Here is a 17034-nt window from a genome sequence, read left to right on the forward strand (position 1 = left end):
CATTAAAAAGCAATCCTATTTAGGAATAACTTTCCTTTAAACACAATTAATGTACGATTAATACTACTGCTGTGTACGACTAATATTCATATCAGGCATTTGTAAATTAGATAGCATGGCTTTAACATGATAAAGTCCAGAAGCTGTAAATACAATCAAGCTGTCTTTTTGATTCAAGATGCATCATGAAAAACATAACCGAATGAATTAAGTTGGGTAAAAACTAGTTAAAGTTCTTATATATATGTGTGTGTGTGTGTGTACATGGTATTGCCGAATTCGACAGACAAATTCACAGAAGTAATAATAGGCAACAAGAGAATAAAAAAAATCAATCATCATAGAAAATAGGATCTTAAAAGGGTTTTTTTTTCTACAGAAAAATATGGGGAGTCCGAGAATTGTTGGAAACAGAAAACTTGCTCACTGCTTCTTTTTTCCTGTAACGCATGGAAAGTTTTCATACGTAAAGGCTTCTTCTAGACTACCTTGTTCGAATCCTTGCATTCATAGGGCCATTCTCTTCACCAGACTCATTGTTTTTTCGCCATACGTTTTTGCGATTTTCACCGAATAAACGTCATCTGCGACCCTATGTTTTATGATAATTTTTCATCTCCTTAATGTCTACTATCATCTCTCTGAGTTTATCTTTCGAATTTGACAACACCTTCCGCAAACATCGGTACCGACGCTGAAGTGATGTCTCCTTGTAGACATTTTAGTTTTTCTTGAATATCTTAAACCCTGCTCAGTTTTCGTACTACGTGCTTATACCATATTAAAGAGTATGAATTTTTTTATATTTTTCAAGCTTTTATTTTTTTTCAAGTTTTAATATTTTTGTAGATAAGGGTTATAAACTACTTTTTCGTTTTCAGTAATTTATGGCCCCCTATATCATGAAATCGGCATATTAATTACATGAAAAACAACTTTTTAAACTGGGATTCCACTTAAAAAAAATTGTAGTTTTGGAGAATATTTCTTTTAGATTTATCTTTCACCTTTTAGATTTAGTCTCCTCAAAATGAAGTGTAAAACTAAGTGTAAAAAAAATAATTACCGATCGTTTTCTATTTTGTATTCTTTCGTATTACCATTCATTTTTCTTTCTATTTTCACAACTGGATATTTTTCAGATGTGAAAGTTATAGAATATTGTTATATGATGAAGAAATTATTTCATCACATCTATACATTTTTTTATAATTTTGGTAAGATAGAATAATAATGTGATTTTTTTATACGGTTCCCCGCCCCCCCCAAAAAAACAAAGAACAAGGAGATAATAGTGCAGAATCATGTTTCTTTTTTTTCCTTCACAACTAGATCTGCTCCATATATGAAAGTTATCAGCAAACTAGGAAACCTTTTCCACTCGGTTGAGAGAATCTTTTTTCTCTTTCGTATCTTTAGACGGAAAAAGAAATTCTCCAGGGGAAAACCACTCCACCAATGACAAGAAATAGTTTGGAGAAAGCAACAAAATAGTCCATTCATCAAGAAAAAAACTGGATATTCTATTCACTGGCATCATTAATCAAATTTTATTTTTTTTATTCTATAAGTAATGTATTTATGGCGTTCTGGAGCGAAAAGTATTTAACTTCCAGACGCATTTGTTTACTGAGAAAAAATGGTATAATAATTACATTTACCTATAAAATAGAGGGTGATTAAAATTAAACTTCTCCTATAAACAGCAACCTACAACGCAAACGGGTGTAACGAAATTCGGTATAGAGACAATACACGAGATGCTTTTAAGGAATTTCAAAAAAATCAAAACATTTTAGTTTCAAAATGTCCACCAGAGGACGCCTTTTCAGGGAGAAAAAAAATTAATTTTTATGCAATAAACGACCAAAACGGAATACAGAAACAACATTAACATTTATTGACTAGTTTCCGATTACCTTGTAATCGAACCATATTAAGTCAAGGTAAGGAAAAAATAACAGTACGCTGTTTGAAAAGGGGAAAAAAAAAGAAAAATAGAATTCAGTTTGCAGAAACAAGAACAGATTAGGGCGAAATTGCGGAGGAGGAGCAGTTGTTAATCATGTCCTGGATGATGTAGGGAAAGGTACTCCATGTGACGACCCTCATTCACTTGCAAAATCTCAAGTCGATCGGCAGTGCGTTCAACAACAGATCGTAACTGGTCAGTTGTGATGCTTCGCACATGAAGTGTTATGGAGTTCTTTAAATCATTTAATGTTGCAACACCGTCGTAACAAGATACCGACATCATTACATTCAGAGACATCGACATAAAACATGACAACGACTGCAAACGTTTCTTATGCTAACCTGTTTTGCATAAAGCTTCCTCTTCTTCGCAAGCACACAAATTTCGACATTTTTTTCCTAGAATCGACAGCTTTTTACATTTTATTTCTCATAATTCTTGTTCTGGATATTGTTTCCGTATTCCGTTTTGGGCGTTTATTGTGTTAAATTTAATGTTTTTCCGGAAAAGGCGCCCTCTGGTGGATATTTTGGAATTTTTTCCCCCCAAAATTTTGTGAGCGCATTTCGTGTATAGCCTATATACCAAATTTCGCTGCAATCTGTTTGCATTGTAGGATGCTGTTTATAGTGGAAGTTTAATTATAACCACCTTGTATATTATTCTTAATGGAACTGTATACTTTTTATTGGTTTTTCAACTCGCTATTTCTGCACATGTCTGAGAAGTTCAGCTTTGAAATTACGTTTTCATTCTTATGAAAGCGATATTTCAAAGACGCAACTTGGTGGAAAAATGGATTTTTGTAGTATGATGTCTTATACTATCATTGTAATCTTATATAATATTTTGGAAGAAGTGAATAAATGGGATGCCATTTGTGTCCGTCCAACCATTAGTTTGAAAATGAAACGTACGTTTGAAATGAATCACGTATTTCGAATACGTTACAAGTGTAGATGAGCGAATTTGATTCTTCTTTTTTTCCTACAGAATTATAAATGTAAATTTCAATTAAATAAGTGATAGGCTTATCTATCCGCTTTCTTTCTATTTGAGGAATTATGTTAGCAAGATCTCGAATGAAAAAAATAATAAGCGCAACAAGGTAATAACTATAATAAATAATCGAATAAAGCAAAATATTAAATGTAAAAAAATGATACAAATTAATATATAAGAAATGAATAAAGCTAATAACTGCAATAGTTTAGATACTAAGTAATATTAAGATTATTGAAAAAAAAATTATTACTTTAATAAGTGAGAGAAGGTAATAATGGTCAAAAAACTAGAAAAATTAGTTAAATATATATCGCAGGCCTCACAATTTTAAAATTATATCAAATTCTGAAGCAAATTAGCTAAGAATTGAAGAAATACAAGATTACTCATTCACCTTCAGAATAATAAGAACTTAAAAAAATCCATGACCATATTGTATTCCTATACGTGAATTTTCTAAGAACGAAGAATATTTGTGTTTATTTAAATCACAAAGGAAGTTGAAGATCAAAATTTTTCTTTTCTAACTCATTCTAATTCTGATATAACATCATTATAACCATAGCTCATTAAATACTGGCGTAGAGCAACATGAATTTTAAAAAACAATGATGTTAAAAGAAAATTCTCCAAGAGATAAAATTTTCTCCTATAATCACACAGATGGAACAATGCAAACACTATCAAAGCCATTTTGGTTTTTTTTACTCTTTTTTTCTCTTTTCTACTGAGGCCATTGATAGGGAGTGAATTGGCACCAGAGATAATCGAATGAAAAAAAGACGAGATAGATTTAATGACACAGAAAGCTGTTCTCCAAACATTGATGTGTGTGGTTAACCTAATACATGTGGTATATATATATATATATATATATATATATATATATATATATATATATATATATATATATATATATATATACTACATGATTATGATTGATAGTCGAAATTGCTGCTATTATTGTTTCTATGTATGTGCACTGGACGTGCACACACACTTTTTATAACAAAACAGTAGATTGATTATTAATTCCAAAGAATAATTTTGAGAGGATTCTTGCATAAATAAGTATTTCTGATGTGTTTAATAAAATAATGCGTGATAAAAATAGCCATTTTATCTTAAAAACTTTCAGCAAACGATATATATATATATAAAACTCAATTAACACTTAATGAATTTAATTATTTATGTTTGATAAATTAAAATATATGAAAAATTATATTTTTTCTATATTTTTCATGAAGGATATAATTTTTTGTACAATTTTGCTAACATTTCTGTCATAATAACCTTAAAAATGTGTAATATCCGTAATAATTCTATAATGCAGTGGAACTAAACCGATTTCGAAGCTTCTTGATTTCTTTGTTTTACCTTCTTGTTTCAAACATTTTTCATTTTAGAAAATAACACAAACTGAATGTTTCAATTTATAAACAAACTAAAAAAATTCGTCATTTTTCAAATAGATAAATATAAATAAACAAGTAAATAAAAAAGAAGAAAAAGAAAAAAAAAAGAAAAGAAAGGAAGAAAGAAAATGAAAGACAGTTTAAATCTCTACTCTGAATGATCGTAGCACAATGGTGTTTCAGGATTGTTTCCTGTATCTTTATTACTTCCTCAGATAGAAGAAGAAATTCTTGAAATAGTTAATAATTTAGTACCAAATATATTGTCGAATCTGCATGTTACAGATTTCCCTGAGTTTGAAAGATACATTTTTGAAACTATGTCTATCACTTCTTTGTCACTCTACGAACAAAAAAAAAAGTTCAAATTGTTCATTCAAAACATTTTGACACATACGTTGAAATCTTTATTTATCTTTATATCAAAATTTTTATTTTTATCAAATCTATTCAAAGGAAATTTGTCTGTCTATTCGTCCGAGTGCAAATGGACAGAATGGCTACAAAATATAAAAAAACTATGCAGAGAAAAATTTAGTATTCAGTTTTAGCATCGAAGGTACAGATCCGCAGTAAATTTTGAATGAAATCCGTCTACTAGTGTACGGTCTACTGTTATGCATATTATCATACATGTAAATATGACATATGTGAAATTCCTAAAAATATTGAAGTTACTGATATTTTTATAAACATTTTGCTTAAGTGAAACTAAGAAATGTATAAAAAAGTGGCAGTAATATCTTTGTTGACCATATTGCCGTCTAAATAATATTCTGAGAAATTTTGATTCATTGTTAATATACACAGAAAAATACATGTAAAATCGTTAAAATATGTGTGCGTTTAAATTCAATAATCATCTAAGTTTACCATTAATCGACTTACTATCCTTAAAAGAAGCCTAAACAAGTGGGAGTTGTCTTACCCAAACATTCTTTTATACTTTCCAATAACGATATTAACCTTCCCCTCTCTTTCTGTGTAAAATTGTGGATCTTGGATATAGATATGTACAATATGAATGTTCCTGTTGTTTTTTTTTTTTTCAGAGTCCCACTCATAAAAATTCTACGTTTTTCAGTTTTTCAAAAAAATTTACTTGTGTATACATGCATGTAACGCTTGTGTTTTATGGACTCTGAAAATTCGGAAAAGTAGAAATTTGTGAAAACCTCAAATTCGAATTTTCTGATGACTACAATATCTTCTTTTGTAAACGTCATATGCGAAGAAGTAAAAATTATACAATGGTAAGTTCAATTAATTTACTCGAATAAAATTTTCTTAGGATTAGGGAAATCTGCATATGTTTGCCTTGCAGAGCCGTGGCTGATATTTTTTTTTCATATTTGTATCTATTTTTGTGCAGATATTGAATTAAAAAATATATATATTGTACGGTTAAACTTGATTAAACGTTGAATGTTTTTCTGTAATAGGGGACTAGTTTTTCAAAAATATATATTATTCTTTCATGTATCTCAAGATATTTCATAAACCTAGCTGTATTGAAATAAAGCCCAGGTTAGTGATTAGAATAAAATTATAGAGATTATATTGCCTAAATGCTATTATTCCTTTAAATTCATGAACAGTTTTATTTAAATCTTTATTTTAACTGATTTTTTAATTAATGATATTTCAACTTTTTATCCCTTTAAATTTTGAAAAGGTTTTGATTTCTCGGAATAAATATTTAATGTTAGAATTATTTACAATCGAAATAAATAAGTTATTGATATTTTTATCAATATTTTGATTAATCAAACTGCTTTACCGAGAAACACAATAAAATGGCCATAATATCATCGTGGGCCATATTGCCTTCAAAAGGATATTCTGAGAAGTATGTTTTAAGTCTGGATATGGAAACCAACGCGGAAAACAAGAAACAGAAGACATTTGGCACTAGTAATTAGCGCAGCCATCTCAATATTATTTTAAATTAATGTACTTAAGGATCATATTACATTCAAGTACCTGAGTAGAAAAATTATTCACCTTTTCATTTGACATATCTGTAACCTGATATGACTTCACTCTAAATTAACATTTTATAATTCTTAACACTACTTTTCAGATTATTTTACATCCTGATTTGATTAATTAGAATTTTTTGGTTGAAGGCAATATAATAAATATTTTTACTTCACCAAAACCAATTTGATTTTTTTACCAAAAAAATTAAAATTTTGACCGAATATTATTTATAATATTGTGGACAATGTAGAGTATTTGTTCAGCGTATTCATTCTCTTTTTCTTATTTGAGAAATACATCATAGTATTGCATATTTGAAAATCATTAGCTGAAGGAAATTTTTATTCATTTAATGGAATTTGAAAATCTTGCTTTCTAAATTTGTTTTTTACATGGAAAATATTCCTCATGATATTTTTGACATATCTCCCAATTATAATTGTACTAATCACGATACATGGTTTGCGTTTATTTGTTCTAAAAAATCGAAAGACGTCATCATTTACGACTAAAAGTTTTTGAATTCTTATATTTAATTCCTTTAGACTTTTTGTGATTCTTAACTCTAATTATTAATTAATTAATTATTATTCTAAAGATAGAAAAATGAAAATTTTAGTTTTCCATTCGGCATATAATTTAACAAACTTATCAAGTAAATGAAATCATATTCAATTAACTGAAATTTAAAAAAAAATGTTACAAAGATATGATACGCCAATTTAATTTGCTAAAATCTTTATAAATATTCAAATCTGAACAAAATTAGGTCGTGTATTTAAAGAAATTGCAACAATTTTAAAGTACTGTATTAAATTATTGTACGTGCATATTAAAATCTTTGCTTTTATTCTGCATATTAAAAGCCAAAATAAAAATGTCTATATAAATCAAATTATCAATAACATTCGCAAAAATCTGCAAATGATATACATTGTTAAATAGTAAATAACGTTTAATATCTTAAGAAATAAAATGTATCTAATGAAAAATAATACTTGGAAAATTGGAGGAAAATAGTACAACAATGAAACTGATATCGCTGTAAAGCTATTATTGTAAATTTCAAGTTCTCATAAAAATTTGTTTGCGCAATATATATATATATATCTAATATATAAAATTCTCGTGTCACAGTTTTCGTTGCCATACTCCTCCGTAACGGCTTGACCGATTTTGATGAAATTTTTTGTGCTTATCCGGTATCTATGAGAATCGGCCAACATCTATTTTTCATCCCCCTAAATGTTAGGGGTAGTCCATTATTAATTAAAAACTAACTTTCCCGCCAAAAAAAATCTTTCATTTTTCCCAACGCCAACTTTTCCGCCAAAAAAATCTTCCATTTTCCCCATCGCCAAATAAGTAAGGCATCAGTTGTTTTTTTCTCCCAACAGTAATTAGGCTAGGGTTAACATTTTTCGACGGATTATTTCAAACGATTCTGTTTATTTTCTTAATGTTTTATGCATTTAAAATTAAACATTGTTAATTAATCCATGTTTCACATTCATTCTGAAGTACTTTTGAATTAAAATAACACAGAATAAAGGAAATTAAAAATGTCTAATCTGCATAGCGTTACCCCAACTGGCGTAGAAAAATTTACGCATTTGCGTTGACGTAACTGGCGAAGAAAATCCACGCATGCGCATTGTTCTGATTGTTGGCATGACAACCAACGGACGATTTAAATTATTTTTAGGTTAGTTGCATGCTTTTGTAAGTAAAATGTATTTATGTTAGTTATATATTTTTTGTATATGCTTATAGTTTTAAGTACATCGTTTTTTAAGTAGATTTTTTTAAACCTGTTTTCGACCGATTATTTTAAACGATTCATTTTATTTTCTTAGTGTTTGATGCATTTAAAATTAAACATTGTTAATGAATCGATCTGTTCATGATGAATCTGAGAAATTTTTGTTGACAAATTCTTGAGATATTACATAAATTAAGAAAGATATTCTTTAGTGACCATAAAGTTTAAACGCGCAGTGACTCTATTATCAGTAATCATATTATTAAAAAAAATGCTTTGTTTCAGTAAAAAATATTATATTAATTGCAGATTAATCATTTACACTGTAATTTAAAGCATAATTTCTACGAGGGGTAACAGAAAATTAGAGAGATATATATCACGCAATAACTGAAGGCCTTTATAATATTATGAGTGAATTATATGACTATCAAAATTTGAAGTTTTAAAATATTTTGCTGAAGAATCTATTAAAGTTGGAATTGCGTAAAATGTTTAATGGTACGACCGAAGTTTTATCCCCTGCTTGGCGAAATTTTTAAAAATCGCAAACAACGGCCTTGCGAAATGTTCAAAAGCAAAGAAGCAGATGTTCAATTATAGTGCATAATAAAGATTGCCAGCTTTGGTGCGTTATCGCAACTTGGCGAAGAAGGGGGTTAAACTCCGGTTAAACCTATTTAATTATTAAAATTTAAACGAACATTAAGATTGGCGAACCGGCTGGTCGCCAAAGGCGGCTAGTCTAATATATAAAATTCTCGTGTCACAGTTTTCGTTGCCATACTCCTCCGAAACGGCTTGACCGATTTTGATGAAATTTTTTGTGCTTATCCGGTATCTATGAGAATCGGCCAACATCTATTTTTCATCCCCCTAAATGTTAGGGGTAGTCCACCCCTAAATTTTTATTTTTTAGACAAAATTTTTAATTTCTATTTTTTTATGATACAACATACAAAAATACATACAATCCTCAATTTTCCCCCTTCTACGATCCACCCTTATTTTTTAATAGCCATTTTAGTAATTTAATCATTTTTCCTCTCCGGTCGAAAAGTGATCAATCGTCATTTAATTAGTTATCCCCGCCAGATGTCTACAGGTGTCACTTCTGACCCAGTAAACAGCACGGAGTAGGGATGAGAACGAAGCCGGTCTCCTTTCTTTCTCACTCCCTACACAGTTGTCGGCCATCATTATTGTTTATGCATCAAGTGTAGTAGTAACGTTGACAATTATTATTTTGCTATCTCAGTGTAACTCTCATATTAACTTTTAATCATTCCTATTTTATCAATAATAATTAAATTATCAATTTTGAGTGTATTTTGCACGATTAGTTAATCAAGTGATTTTATAACCTCAAAAGTACTCAACACGTGACACGAGCTTCCAATAACAACGGATTTTGTGTTGTAAGTATACTTTTTTTTATTTATATCGAAAATGTTGTTGATCTTATAAAAATGTAATTTTAATTTAATTTTATTAAAAAAATGTAATTGAACAATTAAGATTTTCATAGTTTCAATTTTTACAGTGAGCAATGCCAAGAAATCGCAAAGGGGCTGATTTGAGCCACAGTACAAGTAAAGCTCGAAACTTGCGAAATAGCAGATCCGAAAGAACAGAAGAACAAATCCAGCAACAAAATACTGATGCACGTGTCAGAATGGCGCAATTGCATCAAGAAGAGCCAGAAGATACACGAGCTGAACGCAATGAAGTCAGAAGATTAGAACAACGACAATCACGCCGTTTCACAGTCAATAGACGAAGAACAAATGACCAACAACGACAACAGGTACATCGAGCATTTATATCTGATTCATTCCTGCGTCTAGCATTCCAGTATGAGCCCGATATTGAATATTATGCTCATTCAAAAGTGGTAATTGGTGCTATGGACAAGGAATGTCCGCATTGTCATGCTCTGAAATTCAAAAATGAGCCAGCTGGGATGTGTTGCGCGTCAGGAAAAGTGCAACTACCTGAAATTGAAACACCACCTGAACCATTGAACGGCTTACTTATCGGCACGGATCCAGATTCTAACGTGTTCCTGAAGTCAATTCGAAGATTCAATTCATGCTTTCAAATGACATCGTTCGGAGCAAAGAAATAGTTCGAAATACTAATGCAAATGGTCAACAATTCAATTCTACATTCAAAATCAGAGGCCAAGTTTATCATAAAATGGGCTCACTGCTGCCAATGCCAAACGAACCACATAAATTCTTACAAATCTACTTTATGGGCGGCGAGGATTCCGGAAGCGCACTTGCCAATCGCGTGAATGCACGTTGTGATTATAATAACCTTGATTCACTTTATGCCAGGCGCATCGTCAGCGAGCTAGATGCTCTTTTGAACGAGCACAACGAGTTGTTGAAAATATTCAAATCACATATGCACCAATTACAAAGCGATAATCACGCTATCGTCATTAATCCTGATAAAACACCAGCTGGAGAGCATATTCGTAGATTCAATGCACCCGTTGTTGATGATGTTGCTGGAATCATGGTTGGCGATTGTACAGCTGCACGAGAAATTCTGATTCGTAGAAGAAATAATAATCTTCAGTTCATTGCTGACACACATCGTTCATATGACGCTCTCCAATATCCGCTAATATTCTGGAAGGGACAAGACGGATATTGCATAAACATAAAACAACGAGATCCCGTATCAGGTACTTCATTCATTATTAATTTGATCATTAATCATTTAACAAAACAATTAAATTATTGAACGTAATAAATTTAAATTAATTTTTATGAACAAATATTACAGGAGCTGAAAAAAACAAGAACGTTAGCTCAAAGGATTATTATGTGTACCGATTAATGATTAGACGTGGCCTGGACAACGTCATTTTACGATGTCGTGAGCTTTGTCAACAATTCATGGTCGACATGTACGCGAAGATTGAGAGCGAACGACTACGATACTTACGATATAATCAACAAAAGCTGCGCGCGGAAGAGTACATTCATTTGCGAGACGCTATCAACAACAACGCCGACGTCGCCGAAATTGGTAACCCTGTCATTTTACCATCATCGTACGTAGGCAGTCCACGTCATATGCAAGAATATATACAGGATGCTCTGACTTTCGTGCGCGAATATGGACGACCATGTTTATTTATCACGTTCACATGTAATCCAAAATGGCCAGAGATTACATCTTTGCTACTGCCTGGCCAAAATGCAATACATCGCCATGACATTACAGCACGTGTGTTCAGACAAAAGTTGAAGTCTTTAATAAGTTTCATTACTAAATCACATGTATTTGGTCCCACACGTTGCTGGATGTATTCGGTTGAGTGGCAAAAGCGAGGATTACCTCATGCACACATTTTGGTTTGGTTCATCGACAAAATCCGTCCTGAAGAAATCGACAGTATCATTTCTGCGGAAATTCCAGATCCATCCACTGACCAACTGCTGTTTGATATTGTTACAACAAACATGATTCATGGTCCATGTGGTACTCTTAATAGTTCATCGCCTTGCATGGCTGATGGTTAATGTACTAAAAATTTCCCTAAAGATTTTACCAATGATACGGTCACAAATGTCGACGGATACCCAATATATCGTCGAAGAAATCCTGAAAATGGCGGACAGTCATTTATTAAAAATATCATCAACACAGACATTGATATTGACAATCGTTGGGTGGTGCCATATTCGCCTCTGCTGAGAAAGACATATAATGCTCATATTAATGTTGAGTTCTGCAGTTCTGTGAAGAGCATCAAATACATTTGCAAGTATGTCCATAAAGGCAGTGATATGGCTGTGTTTAGAGTGGAAAATACTAATGTGAATGCTCCTCCAGTGAATAAAAACGATGAAATAACGCTCTACCAAATTGGTCGGTACATCAGCTCCAATGAAGCTGCTTGGCGTATCTTTGGTTTTCCAATTCATGAACGGGATCCAGCAGTTGTTCAGTTAGCCATCCATCTTGAAAACGGTCAGCGTGTATTTTTCACGAACGAGACAGCGATTGATCGTGCAATAAATCCACCTAAAACTACACTCACTGCATTTTTTGAATTGTGTAATCGTGCGGATGATTTTGGTGCCTTTGCACGAACATTACTCTATTCACAAGTACAACGCTATTTCACATGGACTCAAACAAAAACATGGATGTCCCGCAAGCAAGGCTCACCAGTTGCTGCATGTCTCAATTTATTTAAATCAAACGCCTTGGGGCGATTATTTACAGTCAATCCAAGACACACGGAGTGCTTTTATCTTCGACTGTTGTTGGTTAATGTTACTGGCCCATTATCATTTCAAGATATACGTAAAGTGAATGGGCAACAATATCCAACGTATAAAGATGCATGCCTTGCACTCGGCTTGCTGGAAGACGACAACCAGTGGGAATGCATGCTTGCTGAAGCTGCATTGAACTGTACAGCAATACAAATTCGTCTACTATTCGCTATAGTGTTGACTACATGTTTCCCAGCCCGAGCACAGATATTATGGGAAAATCACAAAGATTCAATGACTGATGATATATTGCATCAAGATCGTATACGGTGCCACGATCTAACCATAACATTCAGCGACGAAATGTACAATGAAGCATTGATTGCTATTGAGGATCTTTGCATTGTCATTGCCAACTTACCACTTAGTAATTTCGGTATGAATTCGCCAAATCGAACTGCATCTGATTTAATGCATACTGAAATGAAGCGTGAACTGCAATACAGTACTGTAGAAATGGCAGCGATTGTTGCCCGCAATGTCCCACTAATGAATGAGGAACAAAGAACCATTTATGATCGCATTATGCTCGCAGTTTCAGCTGGACAAGGTGGGTTCTTCTTTTTGGATGCACCGGGTGGAACTGGCAAAACATTCGTTATTTCGCTAATTCTTGATGAAATACGATCAAATAATGGCATCGCATTGGCCGCTGCATCATCGGGCATTGCAGCAACTTTATTGGATGGAGGTAGAACAGCTCATTCAGTATTTAAGCTGCCACTAAATATTCATAATAACCCTGACGCAGTATGCAACATTAAGAAACAATCGTCCATGGCCACTGTGCTGAAACGGTGTAAAATTATTATTTGGGATGAATGTACTATGGCACACAAACATTCACTTGAGGCGTTGAACAGGACATTGAAAGATATTAAAAACAGTGACAAACTATTTGGCGGAACTCTGTTGGTCCTTTCAGGTGATTTCAGACAAACACTTCCAGTCATTCCACGTTCAACATACGCTGATGAGATCAACGCTTGCTTAAAATCATCTCCATTGTGGCGTAATGTTGAAAAATTACAGCTAAAAATAAATATGCGCGTTCAAATGCTTCAAGATCCATCCGCTGAAACATTTTCAAAACAACTCTTAGATATCGGTGATGGAAAAGTTGCTATAGATGAAACTGGATACGTAAAATTACCGACCGATTTCTGCACAATCGCTGATTCGCAAGATACTCTCATTGAACAAATATTTCCCGATGTACACACACAGTACATAAATCATGAGTGGCTTGCAGAAAGAGCGATTTTAGCGGTAAAAAAATGTAGACGTTGACAATTTAAATCTGAAGATACAAATGTTGTTGCCAGGGAACTTGGTATCATATAAATCTATTGATACAGTTTGCGACGACAGCGAAGCAGTAAATTTTCCCACAGAGTTTTTGAACTCACTGGATTTGCCAGGCATGCCACCGCATAATTTACAATTAAAGGTTGGATCTCCAATTATCTTGCTTCGTAATTTGAACCCGCCCCGGCTGTGCAACGGTACGCGATTAGTCATTCAAAAATTAATGAAAAACGTGATCGAAGCCAGAATTTTAAATGGCAAGTTCAGAGGTGAAAATATACTCATACCACGGATTCCTATTATACCTACAGATGTGCCAATTCAATTCAAACGTATTCAGTTTCCGATTAGATTGGCATTTGCAATGACTATCAACAAATCCCAAGGTCAAACGATGTCTGTTTGTGGATTAGATTTGAGAACACCATGTTTTTCACACGGACAATTATACGTGGCATGCTCTCGAGTGGGTAAACAATCCAGTTTGTTTGTGTTAGCTAAAGATGGACTAACAAAAAATATTGTTCACGCTATAGCATTAAGAGATTGATATTGTTTAATAGTGTTACTGTCGTAATTGTTTAATTAATGATACATAATTTTAAGGAATAAATTATAATAACTTAAAAATAATGTTTGCCTTTTGTTATTTTTCATCGTTCACAGCGCTCCATGCTTATTTCACGCATATACCACATTCTTACATACATACAATATACACATTCTAACATACATACATACTTACAATAAGTAAGCTATTTTTTGTCTACACTAGAAATTACTAGGAAATTATTTATATGGCAAAACAACGTTTGCCGGGTCAGCTAGTATATATATATATATATATATATATATATATATATATATATATTATATATATATTTATTTATTATATATATATATATATATATATATATATATATATATATATATATATATATATATATATATATATATATATACTTTAAAATCTGGTGAAATTGCAATGAGATTATCAAAATGTAAAGAAATAACACCAATTTTGCTAAAACTGTTTGGTTGACCTTCCAAAAGAAAGACCAATAAACTTTCTCCCTGATATTGGAAAATATACGGAGTGCAATAAGTGTAAAGTAGCATCTTTGTTTAAATAAAAGCCATTCATCGTTTTTTTTGGAAAAATTTTTATAAGAATTATAGGTGTTAAAAATGTCATAAAATGAGTCTTTGAAACTCGGGATAATTTGATTAGATCAGGAATCTCTCTTTAAAAAGTGTACATTTAAGAAAAATATTTTTTCAATTAGCAATTTTTTTATAAAAAATGTAAGTCTGTGCTACATAAAATAAAATTCATGACAAAAATTCCACATTGATTCTGTATTGTTTTTTGAATATTGAACTTAATCAAAAAATGTACTTTTCTATCTGTCCGAAGTCATAAACTAAAATGAGCAACAATAAAAAAAAAATCCGATTTTAAAATATTTGCTCTGTAATTTCAAGTTATTATTATAATTATCGCCTTTCGTAAAAGATGAATAAAATTAAAATTGTAAAGAAAACATTTACCTTGTGGCTGCTGTTTCTCTAAACATATTACAGTAGTAGTGTTCGCAAGCCTAATTAATTCAAAAATGCGTCCAGGCTGAGTGTTTGCCGCAAAATTTCAACTTCAAATTCAATTTTTCATATTTTTTTCTAACAATCTACGACTGTAATATTTCCTGATATCGTAGAACATTTTAAAATTAACATTTTTGTAATTTAACAATTTTAAATTAACAACTTTTCGATTTTTTTTTTTAAAAAAAGATGGTTGGCCTACTTATAACTTAAACCAACAAAATTGCTGTAAAGGATTTTTTTATGTGAAATCCCATTTTAACTAAACCTTTTGGCTTTCGGAATTCGATTGTATAAATGTGTTTCGCTTCAGAATTTTGAATGTTTTTAAATACCTATAAACAAAAAAGGAATATAATATATATATTTTTTAAATTATCCTTACCATAAAGCAACTAATTAATTCATTATAAAATTAATTCATTAATGGCTATTCCTTTTTTAAGGAATTTTGCGATCCAAAGAATTATGAAACTTTACTGCAATGATTTTTAAAGCAATAATGATTTTATTGACATTATCAAACTTTTCTTGTTATACTGATCGTCCGAAAATAAGAATTCAAAATGATTATTTTTCATACTAAGGTAGTAAATAAATGGGAAAACCGCTTAAAAATTAAAAACTTTTAGAAGGACACTAAAATTCTGGAATTATTTTGTTTTATTTTAATTATTGTCTTTTTATTAATCTTTAACTTAAAGTTCATTATTATAAACTAGCCGCCTTGGACGACCAGCTTGTTTGCCATGATTGTTTATTTTTTACGTTATTAAACGATTAATATGGAATGCAGTTTTTATAAATTATTTGATATGACTTCAAAAGCAAGCGATTGGATATTTTTATGGATGGGTTTGAATTTCTTAACATTAAAAAAGCACTTGAAGTGAGCATTACACTTAAAAAAATTTTTTTCAAACCAATCCTATTATTAAAAGCATCGTAACACTATAAATTAAACTTGAAGAATTTATTAAAAATAAAGAAAAAAATTGTATGGAACCGAAATCGATATCATTAAAGAGATATTTTTTTGAGTTTTAAGAAAATGCAAAAACCGTTTTAGGAAATTATTAGTTTGGGAAGTCATCTATTTCCAGTATGATAGTCAGCGAGTGTCCATAGTGATGTTTAAACCTAATTTCACTCTCGATTATTAAACTTTTATATTAAAGTTTTACGTCTTAATTTTTTTTTAATCTTCTGACTGAATAAAGCGTTTGACACGGCGAGCAGCATTTATAATGTAATAATTTTATATAATTTGCAAAGTGTTGATTTAAGTACAGCTGTAAAAACGGTGAATAAATCAGCCTGCTGAAACAATCCTACATCGATATGTTTCCATTTCATTGCTGCCATTCCACTATAAGTAATAAGTGTTTACTGTTCCACGTACGTAGTGGTTTTCTCTCTCTCTATCTCTATCTCTATCTCTCTCTCACTCTCTCTCTCTATCTCTATCTCTATCTCTCTCTCACTCTCTCTCTCTATCTCTATCTCTCTCTCACTCTCTCTCTCTCTCTCTCTCTATATATATATATATATATATATATATATATATTAGTGAATCTTATAAAAAAATTTACTTTCATTCGTGCGGTACTAAAATTTTATAAAAACGAATCCATTAACAGATAAATCAGTTCTGAAAATACTGAAGTTACTTGA

General features: G+C 31.4%; 1 protein-coding gene across 1 annotated transcript; it reads left to right on the forward strand.

Moving 5' to 3' along the window:
• Window positions 1–10342: 10342 nt before the first annotated feature.
• On the forward strand, window positions 10343–14305 carry LOC129962790 (uncharacterized). Its single transcript, XM_056076784.1, has 4 exons — window positions 10343–10841; window positions 10943–11644; window positions 11708–13459; window positions 14067–14305. Exons 1-4 carry the CDS (start codon window positions 10343–10345, stop codon window positions 14303–14305), a joined length of 3192 nt encoding a protein of 1063 aa, XP_055932759.1.
• The last annotated feature ends 2729 nt before the right edge of the window (window positions 14306–17034 follow it).

The sequence above is a fragment of the Argiope bruennichi genome, chromosome 3 (assembly GCF_947563725.1).
Source record: "Argiope bruennichi chromosome 3, qqArgBrue1.1, whole genome shotgun sequence".
Classification (NCBI taxonomy): Eukaryota; Metazoa; Arthropoda; class Arachnida; order Araneae; family Araneidae; genus Argiope; species Argiope bruennichi.

What these genes read in the sequence shown, in the direction of transcription:
- LOC129962790 (XM_056076784.1), top strand. Translation starts at nt 10,343, where the DNA reads ATGGGCTCACTGCTGCCAATGCCAAACGAACCACATAAATTCTTACAA. An exon ending in ACAACGAGATCCCGTATCAG is followed by an intron (nt 10,842 to 10,942) that starts GTACTTCATTCA and finishes CAAATATTACAG; the next exon opens with GAGCTGAAAAAAACAAGAAC. An exon ending in AAAATCATCTCCATTGTGGC is followed by an intron (nt 13,460 to 14,066) that starts GTAATGTTGAAA and finishes TTATACCTACAG; the next exon opens with ATGTGCCAATTCAATTCAAA.